Source organism: Amphiprion ocellaris, chromosome 21 (assembly GCF_022539595.1).
Source record: "Amphiprion ocellaris isolate individual 3 ecotype Okinawa chromosome 21, ASM2253959v1, whole genome shotgun sequence".
Lineage (NCBI taxonomy): Eukaryota > Metazoa > Chordata > Actinopteri > Pomacentridae > Amphiprion > Amphiprion ocellaris.
Genome location: NC_072786.1, coordinates 431,026 through 447,755, shown reverse-complemented (window position 1 = coordinate 447,755; position 16,730 = coordinate 431,026). Strand labels below are relative to the sequence as shown.

The window sequence follows — 16,730 nt, the reverse complement described above, 5'->3', positions numbered from 1 at the left end:
AAAAAACAAACACTAAAACACAAAAATTCTCAATTCTGACGAAATTCAAGTCAAACTTGTAACATAAAAATAAACATTATTTGATTTAAAAACAAACATTCTGGGATTTTTTGGCTTAATTCAGAATTTTGACTTTTCATTTCACAGTTTTGTTTTTATGAATATTTTTACTTTGTTGAAGGATTTATTTGTTAGCTTCATGTGTAGCTTTAGCCTTCAGGTCATTTTATATTTTGGTATGTTTGTTAATTTAGGACGCAGCGACACACAAATAATGAATTTAATTTTAATTAAAGAATGAATTTCATTTTGCAGTAAACCGTCTGTGAACCGGCTGATCTCCGGCACTCAGCGGTTACAGAATCAAACGCACCCAGTTAGCATGGCTGCTACTGGGTGACGGAGGTCAGATAGTCTCCGACCGTCCGGAGGAGGCGAGACGATAGAAAACTGTCTGTGTGTAATTAATTAAAACTTTCACTGAACTTCTCGTATTTCCGGTTTACTTCACTACAACTAGCTGGAAGTTAACGTTAGCTCGGACTCTTCAGCCTAAAGATGCTTCTAAGAAATGGAACAAACCGGAGAACATCCCGGGACGGTGTCGGTGCTCCGTAGCTGACATTTAAACACGGTATTTACCGGCATTTAGCACCCCGGTGCTGCCGGTAACGGGCCGTTGGAGCTATATCCAAACAACCGTAAATCCCGTTAAGTCCTGAGACTCCGACAGGGTAACGGGCGATAAACAGCCGGTTAGTGTGGAGTTTCGCGGGTTTCAGTGGAAACCAGGTCACAGGATCTGACGGGGAACGAAACTCAGCGGAACACCGGTGATGCAGCGCAGCAGACTCCGCCTCACCGCCGGTAGAAACGGTGCTTATAAACGAGCGCACCCTTTGTTCTGAGACAAACGGTGACGTCATTGTTTCACAGCTCCAGACAGAAAACTGGAATTAATGTTCGATTCTATTTTTTAACTAATTAGATATTTTTACAGATATTTTATATTTGATTTTGTGTTTTTATTTACTGATTTCTACGATACTTTATGTTTATATATAAATATTTTATTCAGATTTTTGGTGTGAACTTCTTTATTGCCTGAAAGTGATTCATTAAAATCACTGATAAAAAAAAACTCTGACTGTAAAAACAGTTAAAGTGTTAAAAGTGCTGATGTAACACTGTAAAAAATTACTGAGACACAAAACAACTACAAAAAGACACACAACGACCACAAAGACACGAAATTACCACAAAGACACACAAAACCACAAAAAGACACAAAACAACCACAGAGACACAAAATGACCACACAGAGACAGTAAACATGATGCTGTGTTTATTTAAATGCTGTTTTATTGATCACTCCTCCAATAATCAATAATCAGATGAATCCTCTGCGGACGTTGGAAGCCCGTCCGGCTCCAAGCAGGTTGATGTGGAAGTCGTGGTGCCGCAGGTCGGGGTCAGCCAGTGGACCAATGGGGTCGTAGCGGGGGCGGGGCAGGTTGGGTCTCTGGTCGTATTCGCCGCCGATGATGCCAGGCAGCGGTGGGAAACAGGGCCGGGGCGGCGGCAGCAGGAAGTCCGGCAGGTCGGGAGGAAACCAGCGACCACGAAACGAGTGACGGAGATCAGAGCGGCGTTTATACGACTTCTTATAGAGCTGCAGGAAGAAGATACACATCTGAATAAGTATGTAATAACTACAACTAACGATCCATCACATACATTTAAGATTCCTTCAATTAAAAAACACATTCAGGGTTAATGTCCAACAAAAAACAACCACAAAGACACAAAACAAACATAAACAGACACAAAACAACCACAAAGAGACACAAAAACAACCACAAAGAGACACAAAACAATAAAGACACAAAACAACCATAAAGACATAAAACAACAAAACAACTACAGAGACACAAAACAACCACAAAAAGACACAAAACAACCAAGAGACACAACCAGAAACAGACACAAAACAGCCACAAAGAAACACAAAAACAACCACAAAGACACAAAAAAAACAACGCGAGACACAAAACAACCATAAAGACACAAAACAACCAACATGAGACACAAAACAACCATAAAGACACAAAACAACCACAGAGACACAAAACAAACAAAGAGACACAAAACAACCACAAAGAGACACAAAACAAACATAAAGAGACACAAAACAACCACAAAGAGACACAAAACAACTAATAGTTCCACCTGAATTCAAATATTAAAGGTATAAAACATTAGTATGTATTTTAAAGTTAAATATTCATCTTTAAATTCCTCATAAAACTCTCCAGACGATCAATAAGAACTAAAACATTCTTGATCTGTTGGTTTTTCTCACCTCCTTCCAGTCGGAGTCTCTGGATCCGTTTCCATCTGAAACAAGAAAAATATGGAGAGTAGACTGAAATTTGTGGTAAAATCACAGATGATGTCGTGGACTGGTCCAGATAACCTGAAACCTGAAGAAGCTGCAGACTGGATCAAGAATCAGTGAATAAATGAAGACATAGTAAGAACTTAAAGAACTTCACCTCAACACACTCAGAACATTTAAAGTTTACAGTCAGAAGCTGCTGGAGTTTCTCCTCCAGGTTCTGATTCTGAAGGTGTTTCTACTCGTACTAATCAGACCAGCAGTGAGCTCACCTGTGAAGTCTCGCTGGTACAGGTGTCTCCATAGCGACGGGTCAGCTGTAGCGGCGTTGAAGTGGTAGCTGGCGGCCGAAAGTCGGACCACCGAGCGGACGTCCAGCAGCCGGACGATCCTCAGGAGAAGTTCAGGAGGAAGAACCTGCAGACCGAAGGCCACCGGCAGAGACAGGCCTGCAGGAAAACACTGATTACATCATCATTAAACACTTATGACATCATCATTAAACACTTATTACATCATCATTAAACCTCAATAAACGCTCCGTTTCTTCACCAATAAATACGTCGTTATTTCTATGAAGGAAACACTAAATATGATGGAAGACAAAGTTTAAAGTTCAGGTTTGGGGAGTAAAAGCGGGAAGTGTTTCTGAATCCATCACAGGATTTCCTTCTTTCATGATTTGCTGGGAGGAAAAATAAACATTTTAAATCAGATGAACGTCACCAGAACAACGTGGGATCTAAGTTTTACATTTAGTTTCAAAACTAAATAAATGATTGAACATAAAAGTGAAACTCAGTCAGAATTCTGTTCCCTGAAGGTTTTTATCTAAAAATCAGGTTATATCTCCACTGTATCTCCACTGTATCTCCATTATATCTCCACTATATCTCTATTATATCTCCATTATATCTCTATTATATCTCCACTATATCTCCACTATATCTCTATTATATCTCCATTATATCGCTATTATATCTCCACTATATCTCCATTATATCTCCACTATATCTCTATTATATCTCCATTATATCTCTATTATATCTCCACTATATCTCTATTATACCTCCATTATATCGCTATTATATCTCCACTATATCTCCATTAGATCTCCACTGTATCTCCACTATATCTCCACTATATCTCCATTATATCTCCACTATATCTCTATTATATCTCCACTATATCTCCATTAGATCTCCACTGTATCTCCACTATATCTCCACTATATCTCCACTATATCTCTATTATATCTCCACTATATCTCCATTAGATCTCCACTATATCTCCATTAGATCTCCACTGTATCTCCACTATATCTCAGGTATATCTCCATTATATCTCCACCTTATAAACCTGGTTGTAAACATGAACCAACAGTTTAAGGCATGTAAAGATCTTCCCTGAAGGTTTTTATCTAAACTTGGTCGTAAACATGTTTTACCGTCTCTGGCAGCAGTGATCAGCGGATAAACCAGCTGGTCCTTGAACACTCTAGACAGTTTCCTGAGGTCCCTGAACGCAGCAGCAGCACTTCCTCCTGCACACAGACAGCTTTTAGTGATTGGCTGGGAGGTCGCCGTGGCGATGCTGAAGCCACCAATCAGAGCACTACCTCCCCACTCGTCTGTCACATAACTGGACGTTTCCAGACACAGCTTTCTGGGCGTCTCCACGTTTTCTGTCAACTTCAGAGTCGCTGCCGAGAAAACAGGAAAGTTTCAAATAAAACTTGCTCAGATTGAATTAGTTCTTTAATTAATCACTGCAGCGCTAAGGGAAAGAAATCCCTTAAATAATCCTTTAAACAATCCCTTAATGAAACCCCTTAAACAATCTCTTTAATAAATTCCTTAAATAATCCCTTAAATATTCTCTTAAATAATCCCTTAAAGAAATCCCTTAATTAATCCCTGATAGGAATCCCTCAAAAACTTCTCTTAAATGATCCCTAAAATATTCCCCTAAATAATCCCTTAAAGGCATCCCTTAAATAATCCCTTAAATATTCCCTTAAATGTTTCCTTAAATAACCCCTTAAAGACAATGTGCTGCTAACAGATGAGAGTCTCTTAAAGCAGACAGATAAGTGATAAACACCACAATGATTCATTAATTACATCGTTAAAACATCTTAATTACATCGTTAAAACACCTGAAGTACATCATTAAAACACCTCAATTACATCGTTAAAACACCTTAATTACATTGTTTAATTACCTTAATTGCATCGTTTAATCACCTTAATTAGGTTGTTTAATCACCTTAATTACATCGTTAAAACACCTTAATTACATTGTTTAATTACCTTAATTACATTGTTTAATCACCTTAATTACATTGTTTAATCACCTTAATTACATCGTTAAAACACCTTAATTACATTGTTTAATTACCTTAATTACATTGTTTAATCACCTTAATTACATTGTTTAATCACCTTAATTACATCGTTAAAACACCTTAATTACATTGTTTAATCACCTTAATTACATCGTTAAAACACCTTAATTAATTAATTAAACTGACTGAAGGCAACAGGTTCAGGCTGCTTCCAGACATTTTCAGGATCTTTTTTTCTCGAGACTCACCGTTGATGCTCAGAACTGGACCCAGACTGACAGCCAGCAGAGACACCACGGCGCCCCCACACAGAGGATGGAGGTACTGCAGCCGGAACACTCCACCAGGACTCTTCCAACCAGCAGGCATCTGGGTGGACACCTGGACAGGACTCATCTGGCAGAAACACACAGATATACACCTGAACACCTTAACTGGCTGATGTACCTGAGGATGAGGATATACCTGAGAATGAGGATGTACCTGAGGATGAGGACGTACCTGTCCAGTTTCAGACTCACCTGAGGGATGAATCCCGTCTCCATCATCAGCAGGTGAGCTGCCACCATGAGGGTGTCGCTGGGACAGGTGCTGCCAGCTGATTGGTAGAGCAGCTCCAGGGACAGCGGGGCTCCGCCCTCCTCAGCTTCGCAGCACAGCATTGGCTCCCAGACGGAGATCACATGACCAGCGTCCATCAGGTCGGGATCCTTGGGGCCCAACGGAGCTGCAGGACTGAAGCTGGGCTGAGAGACAAAAACACACCTGTAGATCCACCAACTACAGCTCAGAAGAACATCTACACTCCTATAGATCTACCAACTACAGCTCAGGAGAACATCTACACACCCGTAGATCCACCAACTACAGCTCAGGAGAACATCTACACTCCTGTAGATCCACCAACCACAGCTCAGGAGAACATCTACACTCCCGTAGGTCCACCAACTACAGCTCAGGAGAACATCTACACTCCTGTAGATCCACCAACCACAGCTGTAGATCCACCAACTACAGCTCAGGAGAACATCTACACTCCTGTAGGTCCACCAACTGCAGCTCAGGAGAACATCTACACTCCTGTAGATCCACCAACTACAGCTCAGGAGAACATCTACACTCCTGTAGATCCACCAACCACAGCTCAGGAGAACATCTACACTCCTGTAGGTCCACCAACTACAGCTCAGGAGAACATCTACACTCCCGTAGGTCCACCAACTACAGCTCAGGAGAACATCTACACTCCTGTAGATCCACCAACCACAGCTGTAGATCCACCAACTACAGCTCAGGAGAACATCTACACTCCTGTAGGTCCACCAACTACAGCTCAGGAGAACATCTACACACCTGTAGATCCACCAACTACAGCTCAGGAGAACATCTACACTCCTGTAGATCCACCAACTACAGCTCAGGAGAACATCTACACTCCTGTAGGTCCACCAACTGCAGCTCAGGAGAACATCTACACTCCTGTAGGTCCACCAACTACAGCTCAGGAGAACATCTACACTCCTGTAGGTCCACCAACCACAGCTCAGGAGAACATCTACACTGCTGTAGGTCCACCAACTACAGCTCAGGAAAACATCTACACTCCTGTAGATCCACCAACCACAGCTGTAGATCCACCAACTACAGCTCAGGAGAACATCTACATTCCTGTAGATCCACCAACTACAGCTCTGGAGAATATCTACACACCTGTAGATCCACCAACCACAGCTCAGGAGAACATCTACACTCCTGTAGGTCCACCAACTACAGCTCAGGAGAACATCTACACACCTGTAGATCCACCAACTACAGCTCAGGAGAACATCTACACTCCTGTAGGTCCACCAACCACAGCTCAGGAGAACATCTACACTCCTGTAGATCCACCAACTACAGCTCAGGAGAACATCTACACTCCCGTAGATCCACCAACTACAGCTCAGGAGAACATCTACACTCCTGTAGGTCCACCAACCACAGCTCAGGAGAACATCTACACTCCTGTAGATCCACCAACCACAGCTGTAGATCCACCAACTACAGCTCAGGAGAACATCTACACACCTGTAGATCCACCAACTACAGCTCAGGAGAACATCTACACTCCCGTAGGTCCACCAACTACAGCTCAGGAGAACATCTACACTCCTGTAGGTCCACCAACTACAGCTCAGGAGAACATCTACACTCCTGTAGGTCCACCAACCAGAACCACAGCTCAGGAGAACATCTACACTCCTGTAGGTCCACCAACTACAGCTCAGGAGAACATCTACACACCTGTAGATCCACCAACCAGAACCACAGCTCAGGAGAACATCTACACTCCTGTAGGTCCACCAACTACAGCTCAGGAGAACATCTACACACCTGTAGATCCACCAACCAGAACCACAGCTCAGGAGAATGGTTCCAGTGATGTTCCACCAGAACCACAACTCTCTGAGTGTTTGATGGAACGTTCCGATGATAAACATTAGAACCAAACAGAACTAGATCAAAGCCTCAGAAGAAATTCTTACTTCTAACACGATGTTCTGACTGATGCTGAACGCCTTAACTGAACAGTTTCCACTCTGCTTCTGTGGACTCTAACAAACCCTGTCAGATGGAATGAGTTCTACTGCAGATGTTCTACTGAACAGAACCTCCTCAGAGCTTCAGGCGGAGCTGCTCAGGTGGAACCCTCACCTGGCTGGACGTGTTGCTGTCGGTCTGCCGGTTCTGGTTCTGGTTGGCTGAGCTGCTGGTCGTCGTGTTGGTGGTTGTCGTGGTTGCCGTGGTGGTTGTTGTGGTTGCCGTGGTGACGGGTTGTGCAGACTGAGGCAGCAGGACGCTGATCAGATCTCCGGAGACAATTCCACAGGACGACAGAGTCTGAGCAGAATCTGAGAGGAGTTCTGACCCGTTTAGAGACAAACTGAAGTCTGTTTCTGGACTGAAACACAAACAGAAGCAGTAGAAGTTCTGATCTCAGTGATGCCACAAAACAGAAACTGAAAGTAAACAAGAAAATGAAAGTGTGCTTGGTTCTGACCCGAGGCCGTGACCGGACAGCAGCTGGTCCCGGATCTGCTCTGTGAGTTCTGCCAGACTGGGATCTTCTCCCAGAATGTCCAGTCTGCTGGTCCGCCGGAGGATCCGAACTCTCAGCTTCATGCTGAGAACAAACATCAACATCTGGATTCACTGTTGGATGACGGAGCTTCAGGTTCTGATCACTGGAACTGATTCATTATCAATACTGGTGTTCATAATACTAATACTATTACTGTTATTATCAATACTATTATTATCATTATTATTATCAATACTGGTGTTCATAATACTACCACTGTCATCAGCATTGTTAATATTACTATATCTCCACTATATCTCCACTATATCTCTATTATATCTCTATTATATCTCCACTATATCTCTATTATATCTCTATTATATCTCCACCATATCTCTAGTACTTTAACTCTACAGGGTTCCACTAACTTCTGGCCGTATCACTTTAATTCCAACCCTGGTGTTTCTCTGATTTCTGACCTTTTTATTCCAAACCAACAGAACTGGATCCAGTTTGTGTTGACAGATTTTAAAAGTGACAGAAAGTGAAAGGACTCTGGCAGACAGCAGCTGCTCCCTGAAGCAGGGCATCTTTAAACACTAATACATTTACTGGAGAACTATTTATGATATTTATATGAAAATTATCTGGAATATATTTAATATTAAAGTTCAGACCTGTGTCTGAAGCCGTTCTGCTGATTAGTAATGAAGCTGAATTAAACTTCAGCTGATTTAAGGCCAAAACCTCATTAGGAATCTGTCGTGTTTAACTTCTGATGAGTCATTTATGTTGTTTTGTGTTTTACAGCATTTCAGCTTCATGTTAGCATCGAGCTAAACTTTATTTAATCAGTTAAACAGCTTCAGTCTTCCGTTAATAACGTTAGAAAGTTCAACAACAAGCCGAACACAGATCAGCTTCAGCTACTGGACGAAAACACGAAGAACCAGAATCAGTTTGATTTTAAATGTTTTGTTTTCTATGAACTGAAACGTTTCGTTTTCGTTTCAGCTGCTGAACGTCGCTGTGGTTTCTGACGAGGAACACCGAAGCTGCTAGTTAGTTAGTTAGTTAGCGGTAACTAGGACGGTTAGTTAGCGGGTTAGTTAGCAGTTAGCTAGCGGTTAGTTAGCGGGGTAGTTAACGGTTAGTTAGCAGTTAGTTAGCGGATTATTTAGCGGTTAGTTAGCGGGTTAAAGCGGCTAACTGAATCCAAACAAACTCACATGAAGGACTGACGGCTGGAGTCACAGCATCCCAGAAGATTCGCAAACAAACAGGTGAGACCGTACGTGAAGGCAGCGGAAAACACGCTGCACATAGCTTCCGATGGCCCTTCAAAATAAAGCTCCACAAAAATAATTCCACATAAAATGATTAAAGTAAACAAAAATAAAACTCCGCAAAGTTCTACAGACCAACAGTTTGTAAACTAAAAACAACTGAAAAATATTCTCATCAGCTACATAAAACAGGGCCAAACATTTTCCAGGTTTCATTTAATTTCTTTTCTTTCTTGTCAGATTGTATTTGTTTTCTTTTTATTTAGCATTCATCAGATTTCAACAGTTTTAAGCTCCAAATCATTTTAATCATTAGTTTAATGAGAAGGATTTCCACATACAGCAGGTTCCTATCAGCAGCTTTGTTTGGTTCTTTTTGTCTGTTTTGTTGTTGTAGTATGAAAGCTGTCTTCATTAAATTCTGGGATAAAGTTTGATCTCCTTTAGTTGTGATTCGACAGTAGGAGGAAGATGCTGTTTTATTTTGAAGGCAAGTCACTAAACTTCCGTCATTTTCCAACTTGACTAAATATTTTGTGACTACAGTTACGGCGAGCGAGTAGTTTGACGCTGCGCGATTGTCGGACTGTTAAGAAACACAAATCCCACGCAAATGTCCGTTTACCTCGATGTGATTTAGATTTTTATTTTAAAATTATTCTGGGACGGTATTATGTTTTGCTGCGTCATTACAAATAGCTAATCGCGTTTCGTCCTGTGTCAGCTCACCGGCTTCCATAGCGCTCTGCTGTTGTGATCACGTCGGACAGAAACGCAGCTTTAAACCCTGAAAATCAGTTTTTGGAACCTTCTTAAAGCGGAACCATGAGTCGGAGCTACAACGATGAGCTGCAGTTTCTGGATAAAATCACCAGCAACTGTTGGAGGATTAAAAAAGGCTTCGTTCCCAACATGCAGGTCAGTTAGCCGGTTAGCTGCTAACGTGGCTAGTTAGCCGGTTAGCTTCAGCCAGTTAGCATCATGTCGGCTAGTTTCAGCCACAGAGTTTCTGTTTAGAAAATTACAATAATATATTTAACTTAGAAACAAGAAGAGAAGAAACTATGAGTGAAATCAGCCGCAAAGTGACGTCAAAACGCGCTGACGAAGCAAAATGACGCAACGTTGAAGTGTTCAGCGTCTCTGCTAATTAACACTCAGATACTAACTTCATTAACCTGGAGAGTGACTCAAAAATGACCCATAATTATGGAAAAATGAGTCCAGAATGACATGAAATTTGTCCTAAAAGACTCGAAAATTACCCTAAAGAAACAAAAATAATCCAAAATGACAAGAAAATTGTCCAAAATGAGTCAAAGATTGTCTAAAATTACTCTAATTGTCCAAAATGACATTAAGTGGCATGAAAATTATCCAAAATGACTCAAAAGTTGTTCAAATGGCATTGAAATTATCAAAAAAAAATGTCCAAAATGACTCAAATGGTCCAAAATGACTTGACAGTGATCCATATTTATAGAAAATTTGTCCTGAATGACATGAAATGGCAGTAAAATTATTCAAAATGACATTGAAATTGTTGAAAATTACATTAAAATTGTCCATAATGACTCAAAAATTGTTCAAAATGACATTGAAATTGTCTAAATTGAAAATAAAATTATCCAAATTACTCAGAAATGGTCCAAAATGACATTAAAATTGTCCAAAGTGACTTAAAAATTGCCCAAAATGACATTAAATGGCATTAAATTGTCCAAAATTGCATTAAAATTGCCCAAAATGGCTTGCAAATGATCCATAATTACAGAAAATTAGTTCAGGATGACATGAAATTTGTCCTAAATGACTCAAAATGGAAAATATAGAGATAAACATAAGTGGAAAATGTGACCTAAAATATAAACAGAAGTACATAATAGACCTGATGTTGTCCTATATTTTACTGAACATTGACTGTTCATTTATCTGCTCTTATGTTCTAACTGGTGTTTTACTATAAATAAACGTCTTAATTTAAGTTACTTGAACTTTTCTTGTCTTTTAATTGTTTTTCCGTCCGTCAGGTTGAAGGAAACTTTTACGTAAACGATTCTCTGGAGAAGCTGATGTTCGAGGAGCTTCGTAACGCCTGTCGAGGAGGAGGTCAGTCCACTCTTACATCATCTGAACTCACCTGAGGCTCACCTGCTGGGACTCACCTGTGTTTCCTCCCTCAGGTGTGGGAGGATTCCTGCCGGCCATGAAGCAGATCGGGAACGTGGCGGCGCTGCCAGGAATCGTACACGTGAGTCTGCAGGTTATCAGAGTTAAGGTGTGAGGATGAAGCTTTTCTGTGTCTCTGATGTGTCTCCTGGACCAACAGAAGTCCATCGGTCTCCCGGACGTCCACTCTGGATACGGATTCGCCATTGGAAACATGGCAGCCTTCGACATGAACGACCCCGATGCTGTGGTGTCTCCAGGTAAAAAAACCCCTCCAGCAGGTTTCTAATTCTGTCCAACGGCCCAGGTGGTGTTTTATTTTGACATGTCCTGTCCTGTAGGTGGTATTTTATTTTGACATATCCTGTCCTCTAGGGGGCGTTGGTTTCGACATTAACTGCGGCGTCCGTCTCCTGAGGACCAACCTGGATGAGGGGGATGTCCAGCCGGTGAAAGAGCAGCTCGCTCAGTCGCTGTTCGACCACATTCCAGTCGGAGTCGGATCCAAGGGGGTCATTCCTATGGGAGCCAAGTAAGGACGAGCACACCTGTCCACCTGTCTCTCTCTCTCATCTGTCCCACCTTTCTGTCTCACCTGTCTGTCCCCCTCCCTGTCAGGGACCTGGAGGAGGCCCTGGAGATGGGGGTGGACTGGTCCCTGAGGGAGGGCTATGCCTGGGCTGAGGATAAGGAGCACTGTGAGGAGTACGGCCGGATGCTGCAGGCCGACCCCAACAAGGTGTCCTCTAAGGCCAAGAAGAGAGGCCTGCCACAGGTAAACCAGCAGGACCTCACCTGGAGACACACCTGTTTACACATCTGTATACACATCTGTATACACATCTGTATACACACCTGTATAGACACGATGGCTAGACCCGAATATCTGCATATCCAGAATATATCCGATATATTCGGTCGTGATGGTGGTATCTGAATATTTGTTTTGAGATCCGAATATTCGGTGTATATACACCTGTATACAGTAGTTTCTGATCAGTCTCCTAGTTGTTGTTGGGCGTTGCAGTAGTAAAGTTTGTGTTGTGTTAATAACTGTGTGTGTGTGTGTGCATTATCTAACTATGTGTGTGTGTGTGTGTGTGTGTGTGTGTGTGTGTGTGTGTGTGTGTGTGTGTGTGTGTGTGTGTGTGTGTGTGTGTGTGTGTGTGTGTGCGCGCTGCAGCTGGGCACTCTGGGAGCAGGTAACCACTACGCTGAGATCCAGGTGGTGGATGAGATCTACAATGACTACGCTGCTAAGAAGATGGGCATCGACCATAAGGGTCAGGTGTGTGTGATGATCCACAGCGGCAGCAGAGGCCTGGGACACCAGGTGGCCACAGGTAAGAACACCTGATGACAGCAGGAAAACATGTGGAGCTAAAATACAACATTAAAATAAGTCAAACCCAAATAAAACATGTTGCTGTTGTTGTTGACAGACGCTCTGGTTGCTATGGAGAAGGCCATGAAGCGGGATAAGATCACAGTGAACGATCGACAGCTGGCCTGCGCTCGCATCACCTCCCAGGAGGGGCAGGACTACCTGAAGGGCATGGCGGCCGCAGGAAACTACGCCTGGGTCAACCGTTCCTCCATGACCTTCCTCACCAGACAGGTACACACAGCTGGACACACCTGGACACACCTGTAGACACACCTGTAGACACACCTGTAGACACACCTGGGCACACACCTGGACACACCTGAACACACACACCCAAACACACACAGGTAGACACCACTGTAGACACACCTGAATACACCTGAACACACCTGGACACACACTTGGACACGCCTGTAGACACACCTGGAAACACACCTGAACACACACCTGTAGACACACCTGAACACACTTGTACACACCTGGGCACACACCTGGGCACATACCTGGACACACCTGGCTATACCTGAACACACACACCTGAACACACACACCTGGACAAACACATGGACAAACACCTGTACCACCTGGAAACACACTTGTAGACACACCTGGACACACTTGTACACACCTGTACACACCTGGGCACACACCTGGGCACATACCTGGACACGAATGGATATACCTGAACACACACACCTGGACAAATACCTGTACCACCTGTAGACACACCTGAACACACACACACCTGTGGACACGCCTGTGGACACACTTGGACACACCTGGACACACACCTAAAGACACCTGAACACACTTGGACACACCTGTAGACACACCTGGACACACACCTGAACACACACCTAGACACACCTGTAGACACCAACAAGTTAATGAAGTCCTAACAAGGCATTAAGTGTAAAGAAGTTTAATGAATTAAAACACAGTGAGTTCAGTTGTAACGAGTCAAAGACCAGAAAGTAAAAACAGCTGAGATCTAATTAGTAACGGGTCCTAACGAGCTGCATACATTTAAATGAATTCATTATGAGCTCACATGTTAATTAAGACAGGTGAGTTCTAACAAGTTGAATCTTAACGAGTCAGTTGGTGGATGTCAGTTAAAGTGGAGACGATTTTAACCCAATGAGTCGGTCCAGAACCACAGAGGACGTTTTCTATGAATGGTTCTGACCCGGTTCTGCCTATATGAATGGTTCTGTCTATATTAATGGTTCTGACCCACTTCTGTCCTCCAGGCCTTCTCCAAAGTGTTCGGGACGACGCCCGACGACCTGGACATGCACGTCATCTACGACGTTTCTCACAACATCGCCAAGGTGGAGGAGCACATGGTGGACGGGAAGCAGAGAACCCTGCTGGTCCACCGCAAGGGTTCTACCCGGGCCTTCCCTCCTCACCACCCCCTGATCCCCGTAGACTACCAGGTAGAATGGCCAGGCCAGAACCAGAACCTCATAGTTAGATCAGAACCTCAGAGTTAGACCAGAACCACACAGGTAGACCAGAATGTCAGAGTTGGACCAGAACCTCAAAGTTAGACCAGAACCTCATAGTTAAATCAGAACCTCAGAGTTAGACCAGAACCTCATAGTTAAACCAGAACCTCAGAGTTAGACCAGAACCACATAGTTAAACCAGAACCTCAGAGTTAGACCAGAACCACACAGGTAGACCAGAACGTCAGAGTTGGACCAGACCTAACCTGCTGTGTCTCCAGCTCACAGGGCAGCCGGTTCTGATCGGAGGAACAATGGGAACCTGCAGCTACGTTCTGACGGGAACCGAACAAGGCATGACGGAGACGTTCGGAACCACATGTCATGGAGCGGTAAGGGTTCTGTTTGATTCCCAGCAGATAGTTGAAGGTTCAGACAGGAACGATGGGTCATTACCCATCGTTTCTGTCTTCGCCACCTGCGCCACCATCAGCTTCTGGAGCTTCAGATGTTTCTGACTTCCTGTCACTGTTTAAGGGTCGAGCTCTCTCTAGAGCCAAGTCTCGCAGGAACCTGGACTTCCAGGACGTTCTGGACAAACTGGCCGACCAGGGCATTGCCATCAGAGTAGCTTCACCCAAACTGGTGATGGAGGAGGTGAGATGTTTCCTTCATGTGTCTGAGGTTTAAACTGAAGATCATCTCTTTGTCTCGGCTGGTTTCTGAAGTTCTTCTGTGTTTCCAGGCTCCTGAATCGTATAAAAACGTGACGGACGTCGTCAACACATGTCACGACGCTGGAATCAGTAAGAAGGCGATCAAACTGCGACCGATCGCTGTGATCAAAGGCTGAAGCTGTGGATCCTCAGAGACTTTTTACTGAAGGACTAACAGATGACAAGACGGAAGATGAAGATGCTTCTGAACTTGTTTTACTTTCTGAAGGAAAAAATGAATTTATGTTGAAGAACCAGGAATCAATTTGTTTAGTTGGATGTGAATGATGGTCAATAGAACCGGAGTTTAGTCATCCCGAAGCTGAAGCTGCTGAAGTTCAGAAAGCAGTTATAAATTAATCCAGCTTCTGCTTCATCTGTTGAGTTTTCATTTATGAAAGTTACTTCTGAACAAAAACAGAGTTTGTCGTCTCGTCTCTCTTCTACTTTAGTCGCTGTCGGTTTCACATTAAAGAGCACAATTGTGTCATCTGAAGCTGCTGATGGGTTTTAATGTAAAACGTAAAGAACGGGTCGTGTTGGAACTGATGGCTGCTGAAAACCAGAAGAGTAAATGACAAGAATAAAACAAGGAAGAAGAAAATGAGCAGCTGAAGACAATGTTTAGAGATCCTCAGATCTATTCAGACTTGTTTTCAGGACGTTTTAGATTCTAGACCTCCTGATTAGTGGTACTATGACTCCTTCTCTACCTCCTGAGTCCTCTAGGAGTCATAGTACCACTAGTCAGGAGGTAGAGAATTAGTCATAGTACCCCTAATCATTAGGTCTAGAAGGAGTCATAGTACCACTAATCAGGAGGTATAGGAGGTAACGTACACATGAATTGGTTTATTCGGAATTAACATCGGAAGAAACCAGGTAGTTTATTTGGAATTAAGTTTATTCGGAATTAACTTTTTAATTCGGAATTAAGTGTTTACAAGGAGATTTTAAAGCAGAATTAACTTTAATTCCGAATTAAAGAGGAAATAAAGGTCTCATGTAAACGTGGCCATTTAAAGTTGGGACTCCAAAGCAGAAACTCAGTGAAACCAAACCGAGTCCAGCTGTGATTCCAGTCAGTCTAACTAATGAACATGGTTCTAAATGAGCTGAGAACAGCAGAACCTTCTTAGTCCTGGACCTATGGACTGGGTCTACCTATGTCTGCATCATGGCTCCACATGAAAAAACTGAACAGAGGACGAGGAAAATCTGACTGAGAGACTCGACAAAGATGGAAAAGATCCAGCAAGATCAGTGAGCAACTAAAAACCAGAGAAGCACAGAGTAAGCAGGAATCAGGAGGTCTAGAAGGAGTCATAGTACCATTAATCAGGAGGTAGAGAAGGAGTCATAGTACCACTAATCAGGAGGTCTAGGAGGAGTCATAGTACCATTAATCAGGAGGTAGAGAAGGAGTCATAGTACCACTAATCAGGAGGTCTAGAGGGAGTCATAGTACCACTAATCAGGAGGTCTAAAAGGAGTCATAGTACCACTAATCAGGAGGTCTAGAAGGAGTCATAGTACCACTAATCAGGAGGTCTAGAAGGAGTCATAGTACCACTAATCAGGAGGTCTAGAAGGAGTCATAGTGCCACTAATCAGGAGGTCTAGAAGGAGTCATAGTACCACTAATCAGGAGGTCTAGGAGGAGTCATAGTACCGCTAATCAGGAGGTCTAGAAGGAGTCATAGTACCACTAATCAGGAGGTCTAGGAGGAGTCATAGTACCGCTAATCAGGAGGTCTAGGAGGAGTCATAGTACCGCTAATCAGGAGGTAGAGAAGGAGTCATAGTACCACTAATCAGGAGGTAGAGAAGGAGTCATAGTACCACTAATCAGGAGGTCTAGGAGTCATAGTACCATTGATCAGGAGGTAGAGAAGGAGTCATAGTACCACTA

The 16,730-nt window shown here is 43.1% G+C and overlaps 2 protein-coding genes across 2 annotated transcripts; one reads left to right on the top strand and one right to left on the bottom strand.

Moving 5' to 3' along the window:
- Positions 1-1,323: 1,323 nt before the first annotated feature.
- Positions 1,324-9,154, bottom strand: fbxo7 (F-box protein 7). Its single transcript, XM_023278829.3, has 10 exons — positions 9,036-9,154; positions 7,786-7,908; positions 7,440-7,686; positions 5,267-5,491; positions 4,994-5,141; positions 4,017-4,100; positions 3,846-3,941; positions 2,671-2,847; positions 2,363-2,397; positions 1,324-1,672 (listed from the first exon to the last, which is right to left on the bottom strand). Exons 1-10 carry the CDS (start codon positions 9,128-9,130, stop codon positions 1,391-1,393), a joined length of 1,512 nt encoding a protein of 503 aa, XP_023134597.2. The 5' UTR covers positions 9,131-9,154; the 3' UTR covers positions 1,324-1,390.
- Positions 9,155-9,627: 473 nt separating this feature from the next.
- On the top strand, positions 9,628-15,314 carry rtcb (RNA 2',3'-cyclic phosphate and 5'-OH ligase). The gene is made up of 12 exons (XM_023278844.3): positions 9,628-10,010; positions 11,123-11,201; positions 11,276-11,343; positions 11,422-11,521; positions 11,637-11,793; positions 11,880-12,036; positions 12,445-12,604; positions 12,704-12,879; positions 13,902-14,090; positions 14,384-14,494; positions 14,640-14,759; positions 14,848-15,314. The coding sequence occupies exons 1-12, from the start codon at positions 9,918-9,920 to the stop codon at positions 14,953-14,955; spliced, it is 1,518 nt and encodes a 505-aa protein (XP_023134612.1). The 5' UTR covers positions 9,628-9,917; the 3' UTR covers positions 14,956-15,314.
- Positions 15,315-16,730: the final 1,416 nt, after the last annotated feature.